Source organism: Meles meles, chromosome 5 (assembly GCF_922984935.1).
Source record: "Meles meles chromosome 5, mMelMel3.1 paternal haplotype, whole genome shotgun sequence".
Lineage (NCBI taxonomy): Eukaryota > Metazoa > Chordata > Mammalia > Carnivora > Mustelidae > Meles > Meles meles.
In genome coordinates, this window is record NC_060070.1 from 70,462,560 (window position 1) to 70,480,373 (window position 17,814).

Sequence of the window (17,814 nt, forward strand, 5' to 3'; positions counted from 1 at the left end):
CTGTATTCTCTGCCGCACCACACATTGACCCTTTCTCCGTACCTCCAATGAGGCTTATGTGATGGAAAGCTTGATGTCATTTGTTCAAAGAATCAAGGGACCTGTGTGTAATTTTTCTTTGTAAGAAAAATTCCTTCATGTTTATAATGTGTAAAAATCTTCCACTCTTGTTATAAGGGTTTTAAGGAAGGCAGGAAAAAAAAAAGATTTCAAAAAGAAGGCACAAGCAATCACCTCAAAGTCTGTTAGAAATAAACAGTGCTGCTGTGCCTGGGTGGTTCAGTGGATTAAGCCTCTGCCTTCGGCGCAGGTCATAATCTCAGGGTCCTGGGATCGAGCCCCACATCAGGCTCTCTGCTCAGCAGGGAGCCTGCTTCCTCCTCTCTCTCTGCCTGTCTCTGCCTACTTGTGATCTCCTTCTGTCAAATGAATAAATAAAATATTTTTTTAAAAAAAGAAATAAACAGGGCTAACATTAATTGAATGTTATTACAGAGATCTTTCTGTGGTGGTGTTGCTATAAAGATGAGTAAACTGCTGTTATAAAGATTATAATTGTGCTGTTTCAAATAACACATTAAATCATAATTTTGTTTAATTTATATAAAAACATGGGGCTCCTGGGTGGCTCAGTCAGTTAAGCATCTGCCTTCCGCTTAGGTCAGGATCCCGGGGTCCTGGGATCGAGCCCTGCATCTGGCTCCCCGCTCAGCGCTGCGCCTCTCCTTGAGCCCCCTGTTTGTGCTGGCCATCTTTCTCTGTCAAATAAATAAATACATAAGTCTTTTAAAAATATATAAAAAACATGAAACTAAAACTGAACAGTTGTTGAATTTCAGATAAACATGGTTGCTTCTATTGTTTTTAACCACAAGAAGTAGTAGTTTATAAAACGGTCTCAAATGTTGAGAATAGAGATTGTAGAAGGCATTAAAATGTTGCACACATTTGTTTCACTACAGGTTTTGACTTCAGATCATAAAGGATGAGGACATTCATACTTTCACATTTCTCCCCCACATCCCTTTTCCATACCTCCAAACATTTATCACTTAGATTATAATTTTTGTATTTTCAAGTTTTTAAAATTTCCCCTTTATTTCTCAAACCAAATTCCCACAAGATTTAATGCACCTTTTAGACTTTAATAGATTCAGCGGTAATCCTTAATCTTATAGGATTTCTACATTTCTGAGCTCTTTCATTTTATTCATCAGAATGTTATTTCCAAGTTGGTTCATCAAGAGGGGTTTCCAAGGGGCACCTGGGTGGCTCAGTCTTTAAGCTTCTGCCTTGGGCTCAGGTCATGATCCCAGAGTCCTGGGATGGCCCCCCACGGGGCTCTCTGCTCAGCAGGAAGCCTGCTTCTCCCTCTCCCACTCCCCCTGCTTGTGTTTCCTCTCTCTGTGTCTCTGTTAAATAATAAATAAAAATCCTTAAAAAAAAAAGAAGAGTTTCCAAGTGTTTTATGCCCTGTGTTATTTGTTTGTTTGTTTGTTTGTTTTTTGTTTTTATATTTGTGAATTTCTGCATTTACCTCTGGACAGCGTTTAGCTGGATATAACATTCTGGGGCCCTACCACTTTTTCCCCTTTGGGAGCTCTCTTTGGATGAATGGTAGTATTCTTCTTCTACCTGTAGAATTCATAAATCAGACTGAACATATTTTAGTGTTCAACATCTGCATTAAATTTTCCTGAAACACAGGGTGCTCTTTCATTACATATATATTTTTTTTCAATTCAGGGAAAAAATTTTCTTATATTATATCTACAAAGTATTTTCTAATCTATTTGGAATTTTTCACAAGTGTTTTCTCTCATAATTTTGTGGAAGGGTTCCTCTGCTTCTTGCTTTTTTCTAATTTATTTGGTGCTAAATTTGTTTTAGCCTAAATTTGTTTCCATTGGTCTGCTATCTCCCTTTTCATCTCATTCTGTTGTTTTAAATTTTCGTGTGTGAGTTCTTGTTTAATTAAATGCATGCTCTTACTAAATAAACTTAGTACATGAAACACTTGTGGGAATTCTCTTTGTATAACTGGTTTATATTTTCTTCTAGAGTCAGCCTTTTCTGTCTCTTTTCATGAAACATGATATAATTTCTTCTTTCCCTATGTTTGCAGGCTTGTTTTGTCATTTCTTGCTTATGCTGAGCTAATTCTGTCTAAAACGCCTCTTTGCTCTGACAAAATATGGGTGAATTCTTGTCTACCTTCTAAGCAAATCTGACAGTGGCCCTCTGTCTCTGCACACCACAGTTTAAGGTTTGGCTGACATATTCTGTACACACTTTACCATATTTTGGGGTAAAGGGCTGTGGGGATAGACATATAGAGGTGGGACTATATACTTTGGGATTACAGAGGATGGGTTATTCCTTTCTCAGATATTCTTAAGAAAATCTACTGAGGAAGTTCTCTTTCTTCCTTTTAAGATTTTTTTAAAAAGGATTTATTTATTTTAGAGAGAGAGAGTGGGCAGGGGGAGTGGCTGTGGGAGAGGGAGAGAGAGTCTAAAGCAGACTCTGTACTGAACACAGAGCCTGATGTGGGGCTTGATTTTACGACCCTGAAATCGTGACTTGAACTGAAACCAAGAGTTGGACCTCAACCTAGGGTGGCACCCAGGTGCCCCTTTAAAGATTTTATTTTTAAGTACTCTCTACACTCAACCTGGGGCTCAAACTCAACCCGGAGATGAAGAATCACATGTTCCACTGACCAAGCCAGCCAGCTGTTCCTTGCCTCCCCCTTACCCCTGAGGAAGTTTTCTAATTGGTTGAGACCAAGTCCCTTTCCAGAGGGCAATGTCCGAGGCTTTACATCATATGGTTAAATCTGTTGTGACCCAGAAGTTTCTCTTCCATCAGGGAGACAGCTTTACTGGGGGCTTCCCAACATTCCTCTAGTCTTGGAGTATTGAAAGGATTAGGAGTTATACCTTGTTAGGTTAGATTTCCTGGCTTTCTTCTTCAACAATTAGATTATAAAGTGTTATGATATGATACTGTCTTTTTTTTTCCATTGGCTTGTTGGTATGTTTTTATTTCTGTTTTACTATTTTTTTTTTAAGTCAAATCCTTGAGGTAGAACTTACCTATGACAAAGTGAACCCACTCTCAGATGCGTATACCAACTTACCCCCACCACAGACACAATACAGAACATTTCATCACCCCCCACAAGTTCCCTTCTGCTATCTGGAGACAATCCCTCCTCCCACACAAAGCCCCGGGGAAGCTGCCAATTTGCTTTCTAGCACGATGTTAGTTTGATCTTTTCTAGGTTTTATAAAAATGGGATCCTACAGTATGTACTCTTTTGTGCCTGGCTTCTTTGATTCAGAATGTTTTTGAGATTCATCTCTGCTTGTGTATCAGCTGTCCACTCCTTTTTATCGTTGAGTCGTATTCCCTTGTGTTCATCTCTTCCCCTATTAATCACCAGTTGAAAGACATTTGGATTGTGTCCAGTCTCTGGCAATCACAAAGGAAGCTGCTATGAACGGTGTTGTATTCGTCTCTGTACGGACATGTTTTCCGTTTTCTGGGCTAGCGTGGACTGCTGGAATCACTGGATTTGTTTACCTCATACGACTCACAGAGTACTTTCCAAAATGATGCTTCTTTTTACATTCTTACCAGTAATGTATAAGAGCTCCTAAATTTTATTTAAGTGTATGGAATGGTATCTTATTGTGGTTTTATTTTCCATTTCTCTTATGACTAACAATGTTGATTCTCTTTTCACATGCTTATTGTTCATTTATATATGTTCCTTTCTAGTTGTTCAAATTTTTGTCCATTGTTCGGTTACTCGTCTTATTATTATTGAGTTGTAAGAGTTCTTTATATTTTTAAAGAGTTCTTTATACTTCAGATAGAAGCTGTTTGTCAGATATATTTTTATGACTAATTTCTCTTAGTCGGTGAAATTTTCATTTTCATTTTTAACAGTATTTTTTTTGAAATCCATTTTATCATTTTTACTTTGGACATCCTGTATAGGAAGTCTTTGCCTACCCAAGGTTATGAAGATTTTTTCCTGTCCCCCCCCACCCAAGGTTCACAGTACCTTTTTCCCATTGAATTACCCTGAAATGTTTGTTGAAAGTAATCGGATCACATACTGTTTCTGGACTCTGAATTCTGTCTTGCTGATGTTCGTGCTTAGCCTTACTCTAATGTCACACTCTGTTATCACAGTTTTATAGTAAGTCTTGAAATAAGACCATGTAAATGCCAAAACTTTGTCATTTGTTTCTTTTCCCAAAATTATTTTGGGTCGTCTAAGTTCATTTCACTTACCTATATATTCTTAAATGAACCTGTCAATTAGATTGAATTTACAAAGGGAAATTGCTCACCAATATTAAATCATGATGTTAATGCAATTTGTTTTTATCAACTATGGTGATACGTAAATAATACCTTCTTATTTATATTTGCATCTGGCTGGACATTTACATACTGCTCAGATGTAAAGAAATGAAACTGTTTTAATTTCTAAACCATTCCCAATATTCCTAACCAACTCCCAGTCCCCATGAGAGCAGGACTTGCTACTTCAAGGTTACCTGTTTCTGGTTTTAAGCTTAGGAAAAATACAGAGGGTAAATATTTACTTCTTTAGGATTTCTCTTTCCATCTCTCCATTCTCTTTTCTCCAGGAGTAATCCGGAAATGTGGTATAGGATAGGCTGGAAGAGGTAGGAGGTTTGTTGTTGTGATGTCATTACAGATAGAGGTCTGGACAAAGTCAGCAGGAATGCAGAGGAGACAATAAGTATGAGTCCAGCTTCCATCTAAGAGAGGATCACCAACCCCTGTCACCAGCCCTAGTCAGGCTGTTTCTGAACATGTGAATTTTTTCTACATCCTTTTCCATACACTTACAGTAAATTTACAAGTGTGTTTATATTACTTCTGTTATTTACGCTGTGAAATATCCAAAAGAAAAGTACTAGTTTACTGATTTATTCTAGCAGCAAAACTTTTTGAAAGATTTCATATATGTGCAACAATACCCACTCTCTCCAGCAAGGCTGTGGAAAACGCATTGAGGTTAAGGTCCCTTAGCGCTTTAGTACGGATTCTAGTGCCACCTTGTGGCGTTTCTGGGGGTTACAGGCTGGTGATTTCCTTCAGGGGTTTCTCATTGGTTATGAAACTGATTTTCTTTTTCTTTTTTAAAGATTTATTTATTTGACAGAGAGAGATCACAAGTTGGCAAAGAGAGAGAGGAGGAAGCAGGCTCCCTGCTGAGCAGAGAGCCCGATGCGGGGCTCGATCCCAGGACCCTGAGATCATGACCTGAGCCGAAAGCAGAGGCTTAAACCACTGAGCCACCCAGGTGCCCCTGATTTTCTTTTTTTAAAAGATGTACACCTTATCTCTTTGAAAAGCAAATTTTATTTTTAATATTTTATTTTAAGACTTTTAAGAAAATCTACCTGTAGCTTTCCATGGATTTAAAAGGACACTGTAAGAGCACCTGGGTGGTTCAGTCTGTTAAGCCATGGATTCTTGGTTTTGGCTCAGGTCAGGATCTTAGGGTGTTGGGATTGAGCCCTGCATTTGACTCCCTACTCAGTTAGGAGCCTGCTGTCCCTCTCCCTCTTCTCTCCCCGCAACCCCCACTTGCTCACATGCTCGCTCACTCTCTCAAATACATAAATTTTTTAAAAATTTTGAAGATCAAATATAGTAAGTGTAAATTCCTCAGGGGGACGTTAATCAATTGGTAATTCCTGGACCATCTTCTTCCATTGTTATGGGTATCAAATACCTGCTGGTGACCCATAACAATCTCTGAGAAGACTCAAGGACTAGTTCATGTAAATCTTTGTGGTCGGCCAACACTACCTAACAGTTTTTCTTTTTTCAGGAATCAATAACATAAAACTTACATTCACGAAAAATATCACTGGAGGAGTAGCTTTTCAAGCAGATTGTGTCATTCTTCTGTGATTTCTTCTTTCTTTCTTGGCCATTAATATGTTTCTTTTTTTTTTTTTCTTTTTTTTTTTAAAGAGCAAGTGGAAGCAAGAGTTTATCTTCAGCAGAGTATTTTTTGTTTTCTCAGTAAAATTTGAAAAGTGCTGGTTCAGTTTCAGATTTTGTTAAATTTATTATCACGTAGGCAAGTCAAAACAGGGCAGCCCATAGGGGTCAGGCTTTTCAACTCTATGGAACTGAAATTTCCATGTCTTACAGTAACATTTCTTTATTACACCATTAACGTTAAATTCTGTGGAATGGAACATGTACCAGGCATATTGTTGTTAAGGAGAGCCAAAACAAATAAGCAAATGATTGTGAGGCTTGGGGAAGCTTTCTGGGCCAAAATTATTTGTCTAGACTAGTACCCATCTGCTACTAAAATAAGGAATTTCATTTTTTTCCAAAGACTCCTTACTCGGTCCCTGTGTATCTTCTGGAATTGCTGATGAGTCCATCAATCCTTTGTATTAGGTTTTCTATGTGTGTAAAATGGACAAGTATGAGGTGTGTCTTAGAATGTTGAAAAGTAAGGGAGACATGTAATGCTTTTGTTCTGAATATGACTAACTGTGGTTATTTTAATTCAGGACCTGGCCTTTCATTATCAAAAGCCCCAAGCAGTATAAAAACCTTTCTTTCATGGACGCAATGAATAAGTTTAAATGGGCTAAAAAAGAAGGTCTTTCCTTCAACAAGCTTGTCCTTAGCTTGCCGGTGAACGTGAGATGCTCCAAGACAGACAATGCAGAGTGGTCGGTAAGCCCTACTTTGTTTTCATCTGTGAAGAAACTAGATGTCACATTTTACCTAGTCCCCAACAGGTAAAATCTAAGGAACAGACAAATACCCATAAACCCAGTGTTCCAGTTGTCTTTTGATATGCCTGATAATTTATTTGTTTAGTCACTGCTTGGGTTGACTGAGGAGTCCTGATTCTACCCTCTACGAAGAGGGAGATTGACTGATCAACTAAGGTCGGAATGAAGCAGGAATAGGATGGGATGAGAGCTTCAAAAAGCAACAGAGCTGAGTTTGTATCTCTCCTTCCCAAAGGCATGTGTGGCTCTCTGCCCCGCCCCCCTCTGCATCCCTAAGGATCCGAGTCCCCTGAGGGTTGACTCCTTGGGCGACCACCCGCTCCCACCCACCACTTTCACCCTGCCCAAGTGGGGTAGTTAAGCAAGACCTCTTCAGTCACTGGCATTGTCTACTGTTTGGTTTTTCAGATTCAAGGGATGACAGCATTACCTCCCCATGTGGAAAGACCGTATAAAGCAGAGCCTTTGGTGTGTGGAGCCTCTTCTTCCTCTTCTGTGCACAGAAATCGCTCTTTTGAGCTTCTCGTGGGCTTCATGGCACTCGGTAGCTTGCTGCACAGCACACGCTTATGGTCATCATTCTGTGCCTGGGGACGATGTTTCCTATGATCCGAGCGTGTGGGTTAAAGGCACTGTGGGCACAAAGAGAGAACACAAGGTGTGTAGAGAACTTCCGGTCACACACTCCCTTCCTCTCTGCGTCCATCCTTCCCCGTCTACCTGAGAGATGTTGACTGGGTTCTCTTCTTTTGCTCGGATATGTCTGATCACATGTATCTGCTGCCAATAAAGCAAAACTAGACTGACTTAACACAACCTTTTTAACAATTTGGACAGAGTCAGGTAGAAGGGAAAGAGTTCTTTATTTCCTTCCATTTTTCATTTTATTTAAAGACTCATTATCATTATTTCACTTTTTCTTTGGTGATTTGGCTTCCAGATTCCTTTCTTAAAATGCTTTCATCTTAAAAATGTGAAGGAAAGTATGTTCTTGTCCACGTTTCGTCCTCTTTATTGTTCTTTGGGTGTGACTTCCCCAGTGTAACAATGGTCCTTTCTTTCCTTCAGTGTTAATCCAGCTCTGCCCTTTCTGTGAAAAACCGATGGGCCCCTGACCTCAGTGCGTTTCAGTGATACCCATTCTAGCCTCTCGGTTTATCTGGGTCTATTAGTACTCCCAAACTACCCCAAACCCATCTTAAAATAATTTCTTTTTCCTTCCCCACCCAGCATTGGCCAGGTGAGTTTTTTTCTTGAGCTTTGTTACCCTCTAAAAAGAAAGAAGCTACGGGAAACACAGAAATGGTATATAATGGTTGTAGGATGAGGAGAAAACATAGCTGGCTGCAGACCCTGTGCTGTGAGGGGTCCTTCATGGGGTTCCAGGTCAAAGGCCCAGTAATTCAAGCCAGCCTAGGAGGGTGTGAGGTCCCTGTAGGACCACGTTGGGTGTCACGCGTGAGGCATCCTGGCTCAATTTGAGTCATAGTTGCTATGGTAGGTTTATTTTTATATTAGTTAATAAACTAACTTTCCTTAGTAAAGTCGTCGCCAATGGAAAATCGTGTCACTTTTTAGGTTCCCTTTGTGTAGTTCAGCCAAATCTCATTGTGTGTCCTTTCCTCATTTCTTAAGCTAAGTCTGTTTGGATCATATGAATAAACTAAATAAAATTAAATGTTTGTGTGGTGTCTTGTACACTCCTTGAGGGAAGCAGGAGATTCCATACTGATGTGTCCAGTCAAATGGATTAAGAATGTTGCGTTTTTGTATTCCATGTGTAAGCCCTTTCTTTCTTGCAAACAGTGTCTTCAACACAAACTATATCGTCTTTTAAATAAATACTGTATTTTGGAGGGTTTCCTTCATGGTTCTCAGAATTTGTCCACCTAATGAAATGTGTGTAATATTTATGAGGCATATTTCATGGTTAACTTTACTTGTTTCTATTTCATAACTGCTATATCGAATTCTATGATTTCCCATCCAAATATTTGTATAAGAAACACGATAATCCCAAACACTTCCCCGTTGAGATTTCATGTTTATTTTTACTTCGGACTGTCTGAATTTGAGATGTCAAAGTAAAGCGATTTCCTTTGGAAATTACAGAATAATATATTTGTTTTCATTGTCCTTTGTGAGGAAGGTGAATATACGGGCTAGAAACGGATACAGGGATTTTAGAAGTTTGCATTGGTGGATTCGGGGAATCTCCTTTTTCAGTGGATGTTACTAAGAATAAAGCTGACATTCTTCTCTTAGGAATTCTTACAAATGTATAATTGTGAGGCATTGACTCTATATTTGAAATTAGGATAGGTTATCTGTTGAAAATCCGGTAGGATTCTGATTATATTCTATGTTAGTTTGCTCTTACAGTGAGCAGACCTTCCTAAAGAGCCCAGGCTTTCACCTCTGCCCTCGGTCATGTTGCGTGACCTGTTTCCTAGGCTAGCAGGATTGCCTGAGACCAAAAGCAGGACAGAGTCTCCATGTCCGATGGTCCCTGCTGTGATCCTTAATGCAGGAAGGGTGGGAAACACCAATATTCATCAAAGCTGGATGAGGTTCAGGGGTATCTTGGGTGATCACTTTCTCTGAAGGAGTCTCTGGCAGGATCAAGAGAGTCCTAGTGGTGATAAGAGAGATGCAAGCCACAGATGGAAACCTATTAAGACCTTTGAACTTCATCTTAATGGCTATGGAGGCCAACGACGAGTGGCAAACAGAAGGACATAGGGAAGTGTGGTAACTGCATCGTACCTAATTGTACTGTACAATTTGTTCACCCAAATTTAGTGTTGGATACAGAAGCCATCTCCTGTTTTCTAGTATGATAAACATTGTTGTCATTATAAGTAATAATTATAATATTAATTATAATTATATTATATTATATTATATATATTATATAATATATATATATTATATTATATTATATTATAATATATAATATATTATAATATATTATAATATATTATATTATAATAATAATTATAATAAATTACTTTAAGTGAAATCGAAGAATTAATAATTTTCTTTTTCAAAAATTTGAGTTAATAATTATAAATTGAATTTTGATGAATAGTGCCAGATGTCTTCAACTTTTTGTTTAAATTATTTTCAGATGGTTCCCAATTCTATGTGTCTACCTATCTATTCAACTATATCTATCATCGATGTGTCTATCCATCCACCATCTATCTATCTATCTATCTATCTATCTATCATCCATCATCTATCTACAGAGAGAGAATGATAATTTAAATATGGCATAATGATAATATTTGAGGACTCTGAGTGAAAGGTTTTTAAAAATCTATTCTTTTTAGGTTTGTAATTATTTCAGAATAAAAAGCTACAAATATGAATGAAATGAAGGATCCACCTATAGTACAATGATCCAAGCGGTCTTTCTCCCCTAGGCAGTACCCACCATTTTGGAGAGGCATAAAGAGAACTTGGGTTGTGATTATTCCTCAGACACCTCAAGGGAGATTATTTCTCAGTTCGTCAGTTCTGACTAGAGATGGGCATATGCCCAGTTTGGAGGTCCAGAACGAAGAAAGGGCTTGAAGAACCCAGGGAGTGAAGAAGGATCCCCATAACAAAAGAACAAGAGGCCTTAGAGTTTGGAATCATTCAAACATATTATATATTATTTGTGTTCTTCCCTCGATTATAAACCTAATGCGTAGTCACGCCTATTCACCAAAGGGAATCTGGAAAATATGGTAACTTTGAAAACGTAAGTAACAAAACCCATTAATCCTGTTACCGAGAGAAGACCAATTTTAACCTTTTGGTGATAGGCTTCTAGTCTATACCTCTGAAAGGATATTTGTGTGGATCCATACATTGATGTTAGCTAGCACTAGGTTCTACAACAAATACCAAATATGAGTGGTTTAACACAAAAAGGTTTACTTCTTGTTTATTTAATAGCTCGATGTGTGTGATTCATTTGGTAACCGACTTTCCTTCTTAAGGTGATTCAGGTCCCCAAGATCCTGTGATTCCATCATCCCTAGATCATGGCCCTGTGCACTCACCTTGCTGAGGGAGAGAGACCTGACCTAGAAGCGACATATATCATTTCTGGATTCACTCTGTCGATTAAAATTAGCTACAGGGCCTCACAGGAATGCAAAAAGGGCTGGATGTATAACGTTTACTGGGGTAGCTGCTTCCCAATGACAACACAGTAGAAGACCTGTCTCTGTGGCCATTGAGACATTTTAGCAAACTTGACTTTTCACCTAGTTCAGTGATTCCAACAGTTCCGAGTTAGAAACAGACCAATATAGTGGTGCTATACATTTTGTCAAATATAGCGCTAATCAGAGCAACTACTATTTATTTCACAAATTTTACTGAAGCCTCTTTGGAGCCAGGCTCTGCCCTGGAGTGTTGGCCTTAGAATTGTGAGCAAAAAAGCAGATATTATCTGTGCCATGATGGAGACTTAGAATTGTGAGGAAGCTTATAGCTGAGTCAACTAAAATCTCCTATCACCAACATTTCACTCTACAGTGTGGAAGGAGGGGTGCCTGAATGGCTCAGTTGGTTAAAGTCTCTGCTTTTGGCCCAGGTAATGATCCCAGAGTCCTGGGATCGAGTCCCACATTGGGATTCCAACTCGGTGAGGAGTCCACTTCTCCCTCTGCCTGCTGTTCCTCCCGCCTCTCTCTCTCTCTCTCTCTCTCTCTCTCTCTCTATCTCTATCTCTATCTGTAACAAATAAATAAAATCTTTTAAAAAGTTAAATAAAACATGGAAGGATTCAGAATAAATGTCAGTCCTTCGAATTGAATAAATTGAGCTTTATGAAAAGCTTATTCATTCACTTTTTCCATAAATTTGTACCATGAATCCAGTTTGTATCTTAGTTTGATCATATTAGCCCTACAGAATCTTGATTGACAGTTGAATCCAAATCCAGCATGGTCAAACTGATACGTCACGAGCAGAAAACAGATAATCGAATAGACTGATGGCAGCATCCCGTGCTTCCCTGGTCAGAGCTGTGTTCCACGGAAAATATGAAAAGTCATGGAAAATTGTTCCAAAGTTAAACAGGCTGACTACAGAACTTCTCAGAGTCTTTAAAATATATGTTTGCATCTGAAAGTCCAAAAGAAGTTTATGTTCTATGAAACATTTCCCAATGTACCGTGCAGTGGTGGAACAACATTCCCCAAGAAATGAGCTTTGGGGCACACAACTTTCCTGGCAGAGGATAGCCAGGTTTCCGTAACAAGTTTTATGGAAGATTCCAAACTGGTCAGGCAACTGTAAAACACAGCCCAACAGACATAGGCCTTCCACTTACGTTCACTAGTCTCTTCCTTACTTCCTGTTCTGTTTCGCCAACAAACACATGCTACTTTTTTTTTAATCAGTCTAGAGATAGTATAATAGAATTTTAAAAAGGAATTTAAAAGGGAATATTAAAAGGAATATACTAAAATGAATTAAATGACATGAATTAGGTATTTGAGAAATGTTGACCAATAAGGCTATATATCTTTGGAAAGTTTAAGACCTCTGGACAGAGACTAATGGTGTGGAATCGACATAATACAAAAAAAAAAAAAAAATTGGGGGGAAGTGTGGGGAATAATCTACAAATGTAGGATGCAAGCCTGAACTGAACCACTTTTCCTCCTTAATATTTTTAAGTAGCCCCATTAAATATTCATGAGCAAAATAATGCCATACACTTATCTAACGCTTCGGAATGTGTAGTGTTTCCATAATATTTAGTGCTTAAAACTGCTCTTATAAGTGAATGCTTATATTCAGAAAAGCTAAGAAGACAGCATTTTATTTCCAATAATTGTGGGAGACCTGTTGCAATCACTTTACAAACTACATGTGTATGAACTAGATCCACATTACTTGGACTTACTCAGCGTCTGTTTTCCCACTGATAAAGTGAGGATAATAATTTCTAGCCGTATGAAGTGCCTTGTGGACTAAAAGTGGCAGAAAGAGATAGCACCCAGCACACCGCACTATCAATAGTACTTTCCCCCTCTCTTTGAAGATCTCACACTGGGGTACACACTCTCTGATGATAAATGCAGAATTTTCTCTCTTACCTTCCAGGCATAATCAACTAAAATTAGACTAACCGAACCATTTCTGCTGAGCAAATGATACACAATCAAATGAATATTAGATCTGGGTGAATTTGACAATCACTCCCTCAAAAAATCTCTCTAATGACTGACTACTTAATATGTCTTCTGTTTCTGAAGAGGAGAAAAGCACCTTATTTTGCTTTTTTGTTTCTTCTCTCAGAAGTAATGACTTCTCACTGAAATGAATGCTAGTTCAGAGTTAAAATGAGCTAATCCACCTTTCTTGTCTTTTGTACGATGAGTATGTGAGTAGCTTTAAATTCTGCTCTATATTTTATTGCTTCACGAACTTTTATCTTCCATATTTGATTACAGTAACTTCACCTCACCTTGAGAAATTGTTCCATAAGTTGTCTTCTCTTATTAGCATACGTCTGGAAAAGCAGGATTTTCCAAATAATCCTACTAAGCAAAATGATATTCTGTTAAGCAAAAATAAGACAGATATGGGACATGAAGAGAGTGGGGGGGAGAGGGATCTGTATTGAGAGGGAAGTATTGCTCCCTATTAGCCACTAGAGGGCGTGCTGCGTATCTGGCTGGAAATTTTGCGGACCTCTCAGAACTAACCTTCCATATTAACTCTATCTACTTCCTTCCCTATTAGGTTTTTTGGTGCTAATTCTAAATTCAATTACCTGAAGTTTAAACTTTCTTTCTCACGATCTAGCTCCGAGGTCAGTCTTAGGTCTCTTAGCCTTTTGTAGAGATGACTCTAAGCCTCCTTTCTAAAATTTCCAGTTTGGGAGTGCCTGGGTGCCTCAGTCTGTGGAGCCTCAGACTTGGTGTCAGCTCGGGTCATGATGTCCAGATCATGAGCCTGGGCACCCCGCTCAGTACAGAGTCTTTTTGATTTTCTCTCCCTCTCCCTCCCCCTCTGCTCCTCCCCTCTTCTCTTCTCCCCTTCTCTTTCTCTGTCTCTAAGATAAATGAATAAATAAAATCTTTAAAAATAAAATAAAATTCCCAATTTGATGTTTCATTATAGCATGCATTTCTTTTTTTTTTTTTAAGATTTTATTTATTTATTTGACAGAGATCACAAGTAGGCAGAGAGGCAGGCAGAGAGAGTGAGAGGGAAGCAGGCTCCCTGCCGAGCAGAGAGCCCAATGTGGGACTCGATCCCAGGACCCTGAGATCATGACCTGAGCCGAAGGCAGCGGCCTAAACCACTGAGCCACCCAGGCGCCCTATAGCATGCATTTCATAGTTCACCTTCCATTTTGAAATTGTTTAGATCTTTAACTTTCCATTCTCTTATTTCTCACTTTGTTTTCTCGTTTAATTTCCCCCTTTTAATTCTGATCTCACCATCTTAATCATGGTTTCCCAGTCTATTTAGTCCATAAGTTCTTTATGCTTAAAAAATATCCTTCTTTACTCTCCTAACAGCGTGAACCTCACCAGCAGAATCATGAGCAGTGGGTGAGAAGGCACCTGGAGAACAAGAAAGAGTGGAGGAACCCCCTCCCCCAACACTTTGTATCTATATCACTGGCTTCCTCTCAAGGATTTCCCAGGGTAGTTGAAATTTTCCAGTGCTTCAAGTCCTTCAAGTTAATCTTGCTCGAGTCATAGATCCCATCACTCTGATGACACAGTGGTTTTGCAAGAATGGTATTGCTTTCCACAGACCTTTTGGTCCTGATATGAAGGACTCTGTTCTTTAAAATTCCATAGTTCCCAAATTATAAAACCACAGGGTCTGGAGTTAATTTGGACAATTTCATCTTCTAGCCGGGAACCGTATGCGGGTATTGGACTTGGAGAACACGGCAAATACGGTTCCTGAGCCAACTTCTGTCACTTTTGTAACTGCTAATTAGAGAAATTTTCTCTTTCATTCTTTTAAGATCTTCTATTTTTAGGTTAACAGAGATTTCCTGCAGTCTGTCCCTTACTTAATTGAGATGTAGTTGTCCATATGGGCTTGCAGGAAGCCTGTATGAATCCTTTAAACAATTTTAGCTTTTCATCAGTCATTCACCCTTGAGTCAGACACTTCGCTACAGACTTGAAATACACTGGTAAACAAGAAAGCTGGAGCTCAAATACAGGGAGAAAACCAGAGGTTGTAGGTATGATTTTTAACAATCTCTTTTTTCAGGGCTCCTGGGTGGCTCAGTTGGTTAAGCGTCTGCCTTCAGCTCAGGTCATGATCCCCGGGTCCTGGGATGGAGTCCCACATCGGGCTCCCTGCTAGTGGGAAGCCTGTTTCTCCTTCTCCCTCTGCTGCTCCCCCTGCTTGTGCCACTCGATCGCTCTCTCCCTCTCTCTCTCTCTGCCAAATAAGTAAATAAAAAATAAAAACAAATAAAAATCTCTTAGTTTTGAGTTCTCTTTGCATAGTTAATACAGCATCGATTCTGATGGCCATAGGACACGCTTTCTTTGCACGTCTAGTATACTTTGTGTCGTCACCTTCGACATGCACAGTGTCTATAGCTTTTGTATTTACCCTCAAGGTTAGTGGTATTTTTATAACTTTTAATTTACTTTCGGTTATCTATAGATGAATTCATTTAACTCAATAGTTCAAAAGACCTTTCTTTAAGTAAGATATGCCTGTATCTCCAAGAAGAATATTAATTTTTATGTGATTTGACTCCATTCAACTCTACTAATTTATAAATTATATTCTTGAACACTTTCCCTACCAGGATGAAAGGGAAACTGAGAGGTAGAATGAGTGAGCAGAGAGTCTGCGGAGAAGGAGAGCTTTGACTGTGGTCAATATTGCCTACCTACGGAAAAACATGTTTACTTGGAATTTGTTACACATGCTTGGTCTCCAGCTCATAGTAGCTTTGAGTACCTATTTTGGCATGAAGAATTAACTTGAAGTCTTTGCCTTACTTCATTATGATGAACAGAGGATTGATTTAAAGCTGACCCAAGTACTGGGGCACCTAGGTGGCTCAGTCAGTTAAGCATCTGACTCTTGGTTTCAGCTCAGGATGTGATCTCAGGGTCATGAGACAGAACCCTGCTTTGGGCTCCGTGTTGAGTGTGGAACATGATTGAGATTCTCTCTCTCTCTCTCTTTCTTTGCCCCTCCCCCACTTATCCATGTGCTCTCTCATTCTTTCTCAAATAAAATAAATGAAATCTCAGAAAAAAAGCTGACCCAAGGATATGAAAAAGCTATAATAAAATATCAAACTTTTAAAAATCCTCTTAAGATGATAGTTATTTAAAAATCCCTGTCCTATGGACTGTCTAATGTGGTTTAACTGAAAAGTTTCCATCATCTCTCTTTGTAACCCCTACTGAGTTTAGCACAGTGAATTGCCTGTTATCATTTCACTATAAATATTAGTTGAATAATTCTGAAATATGTAGTTTTAGAGTACCTCCAACTATGTTTGAAAAAAAAAATTTTAAAGTAGGTTGCCAAATCCCAGGAAGCTAAATATATTTATTATTTAAAATTCTAGGGGTACCTGGGTGGCTCAGTGGGTTACTGCCTTCGGCTCAGGTCATGATCCCGGGGTCCTGGGACTGAACCCCGTTTCGGGTTCTCTGCTCAGTGGGGAGCCTGCTTCCCCCTCTCCCTCTGCCTGCCTCTCTGCCTGCTTGTTATCTCTCTCTCTGTGAAATAAATAAATAAAATCTTAAAAAAAAATAAAATTTAAAAAAAAATTTTGAATTCAGAGTGTTTTGTACCAAATGTGATACAAAGCATGTGATGTCAGACAAAATAAATCAAGTGTTTCCATGTAAAGTTATTTCTTGGGAGAACTTACTCTGGTAGAAAAACACAGAAAACAGAACTACTATAAGGCTATGTCTTGTAGGCAAGACTTACTTCATAAGTAGGCAAAATGGAGAACCATCCATGTGATCTAGCTTCAGGAATTCAAAGGCTTATGGGATGGATGGAAAAACGCCCCCGTGCTGGCTGCTGCCTAAAATCCCCCAAATAGAATATTAGTATTTGGTAATGGGGAAGATAATACAGTAAATCTTATTATGCCTTCTGAAGAGAGAAGGAACTTGGTGGGATGTGGTGAGGGTAAAAGTTTTCAGCTGAGCTAGGTGGTGTATTCAGGTGAAAGAATGAGTAAGCGTTCCTGTAAGAGGTAAACAGGCACTAGAAAGAAATTTAAAACAACCTACTCCCCATTTTCTTAGTGGGCACCAGGTATATGCACACCCAAAATTTGTCAAAATAATTTGCCTTCAGTGCATTCTCTCCTGTCACCCACAAAAATATAGCATCAGAATAAAACAGGAAGTAAAACAAGAGGCTTCACGAGAGGAAAAGTCCGTGCAAAGTTGACGCCCCCTGTATGCAGAGGAGGGAAAAGAGGTCCTCCTCCCCTCCTGGCGGTAGGTGTCACCTTACCCAAGAACAGAGGGGCGACCCGTCATTGACGCCCTCATTTGTTTTTAAGGGATGTGCCTATCCTTTCGTGAGCAAAGGTCCAGGCCTAGGCAGAAATATTCTCATGCCTGCAGAATCTCACAATCTGGTCTTGCAGATAACACAGTAGCCTGGACTTTGAGCCAACACTGTGGCCCACAGAGTCTTCATTCTTCTCCCATGTTCTCTCTCCACCCCTCCTGCTAGCTTTTCCCTCCCGCCTGCAGATTCGCCCTTTCTTTCTTCTTTCCCTCATCCTCTCTGCTAGATGGCACATGTTTACTGAGCATCCACTTGGTCAGGCCATAAACAGGACAAATCTCCAAACTTTCTAGAACTGACCGCCTGATGGGAGAGAAACACCATGAACAGCAATCAGACAAATGCCACTATGCATGTGTTAGAGTGGCTAAAATAAAACCCTGAAAATGCCAATGAGGGGAGGAAGCAAAAATATACCAATGTTCACACATTGCTG

At 39.2% G+C, this 17,814-nt stretch overlaps 1 protein-coding gene across 1 annotated transcript in view; it reads left to right on the forward strand.

Annotated features, from left to right (window-relative positions):
* MOXD1 (monooxygenase DBH like 1) overlaps positions 1-8,499 on the forward strand; it is a 95,521-nt gene extending 87,022 nt beyond the window's left edge. Inside the window, exons 11-12 of the mRNA XM_046005909.1 lie at positions 6,591-6,759; positions 7,230-8,499. Coding sequence (XP_045861865.1) covers positions 6,591-6,759; positions 7,230-7,430 — 370 coding nt within the window. The 3' untranslated portion in view covers positions 7,431-8,499. The remainder of the gene's footprint in view (positions 1-6,590; positions 6,760-7,229) is intronic.
* Positions 8,500-17,814: the final 9,315 nt, after the last annotated feature.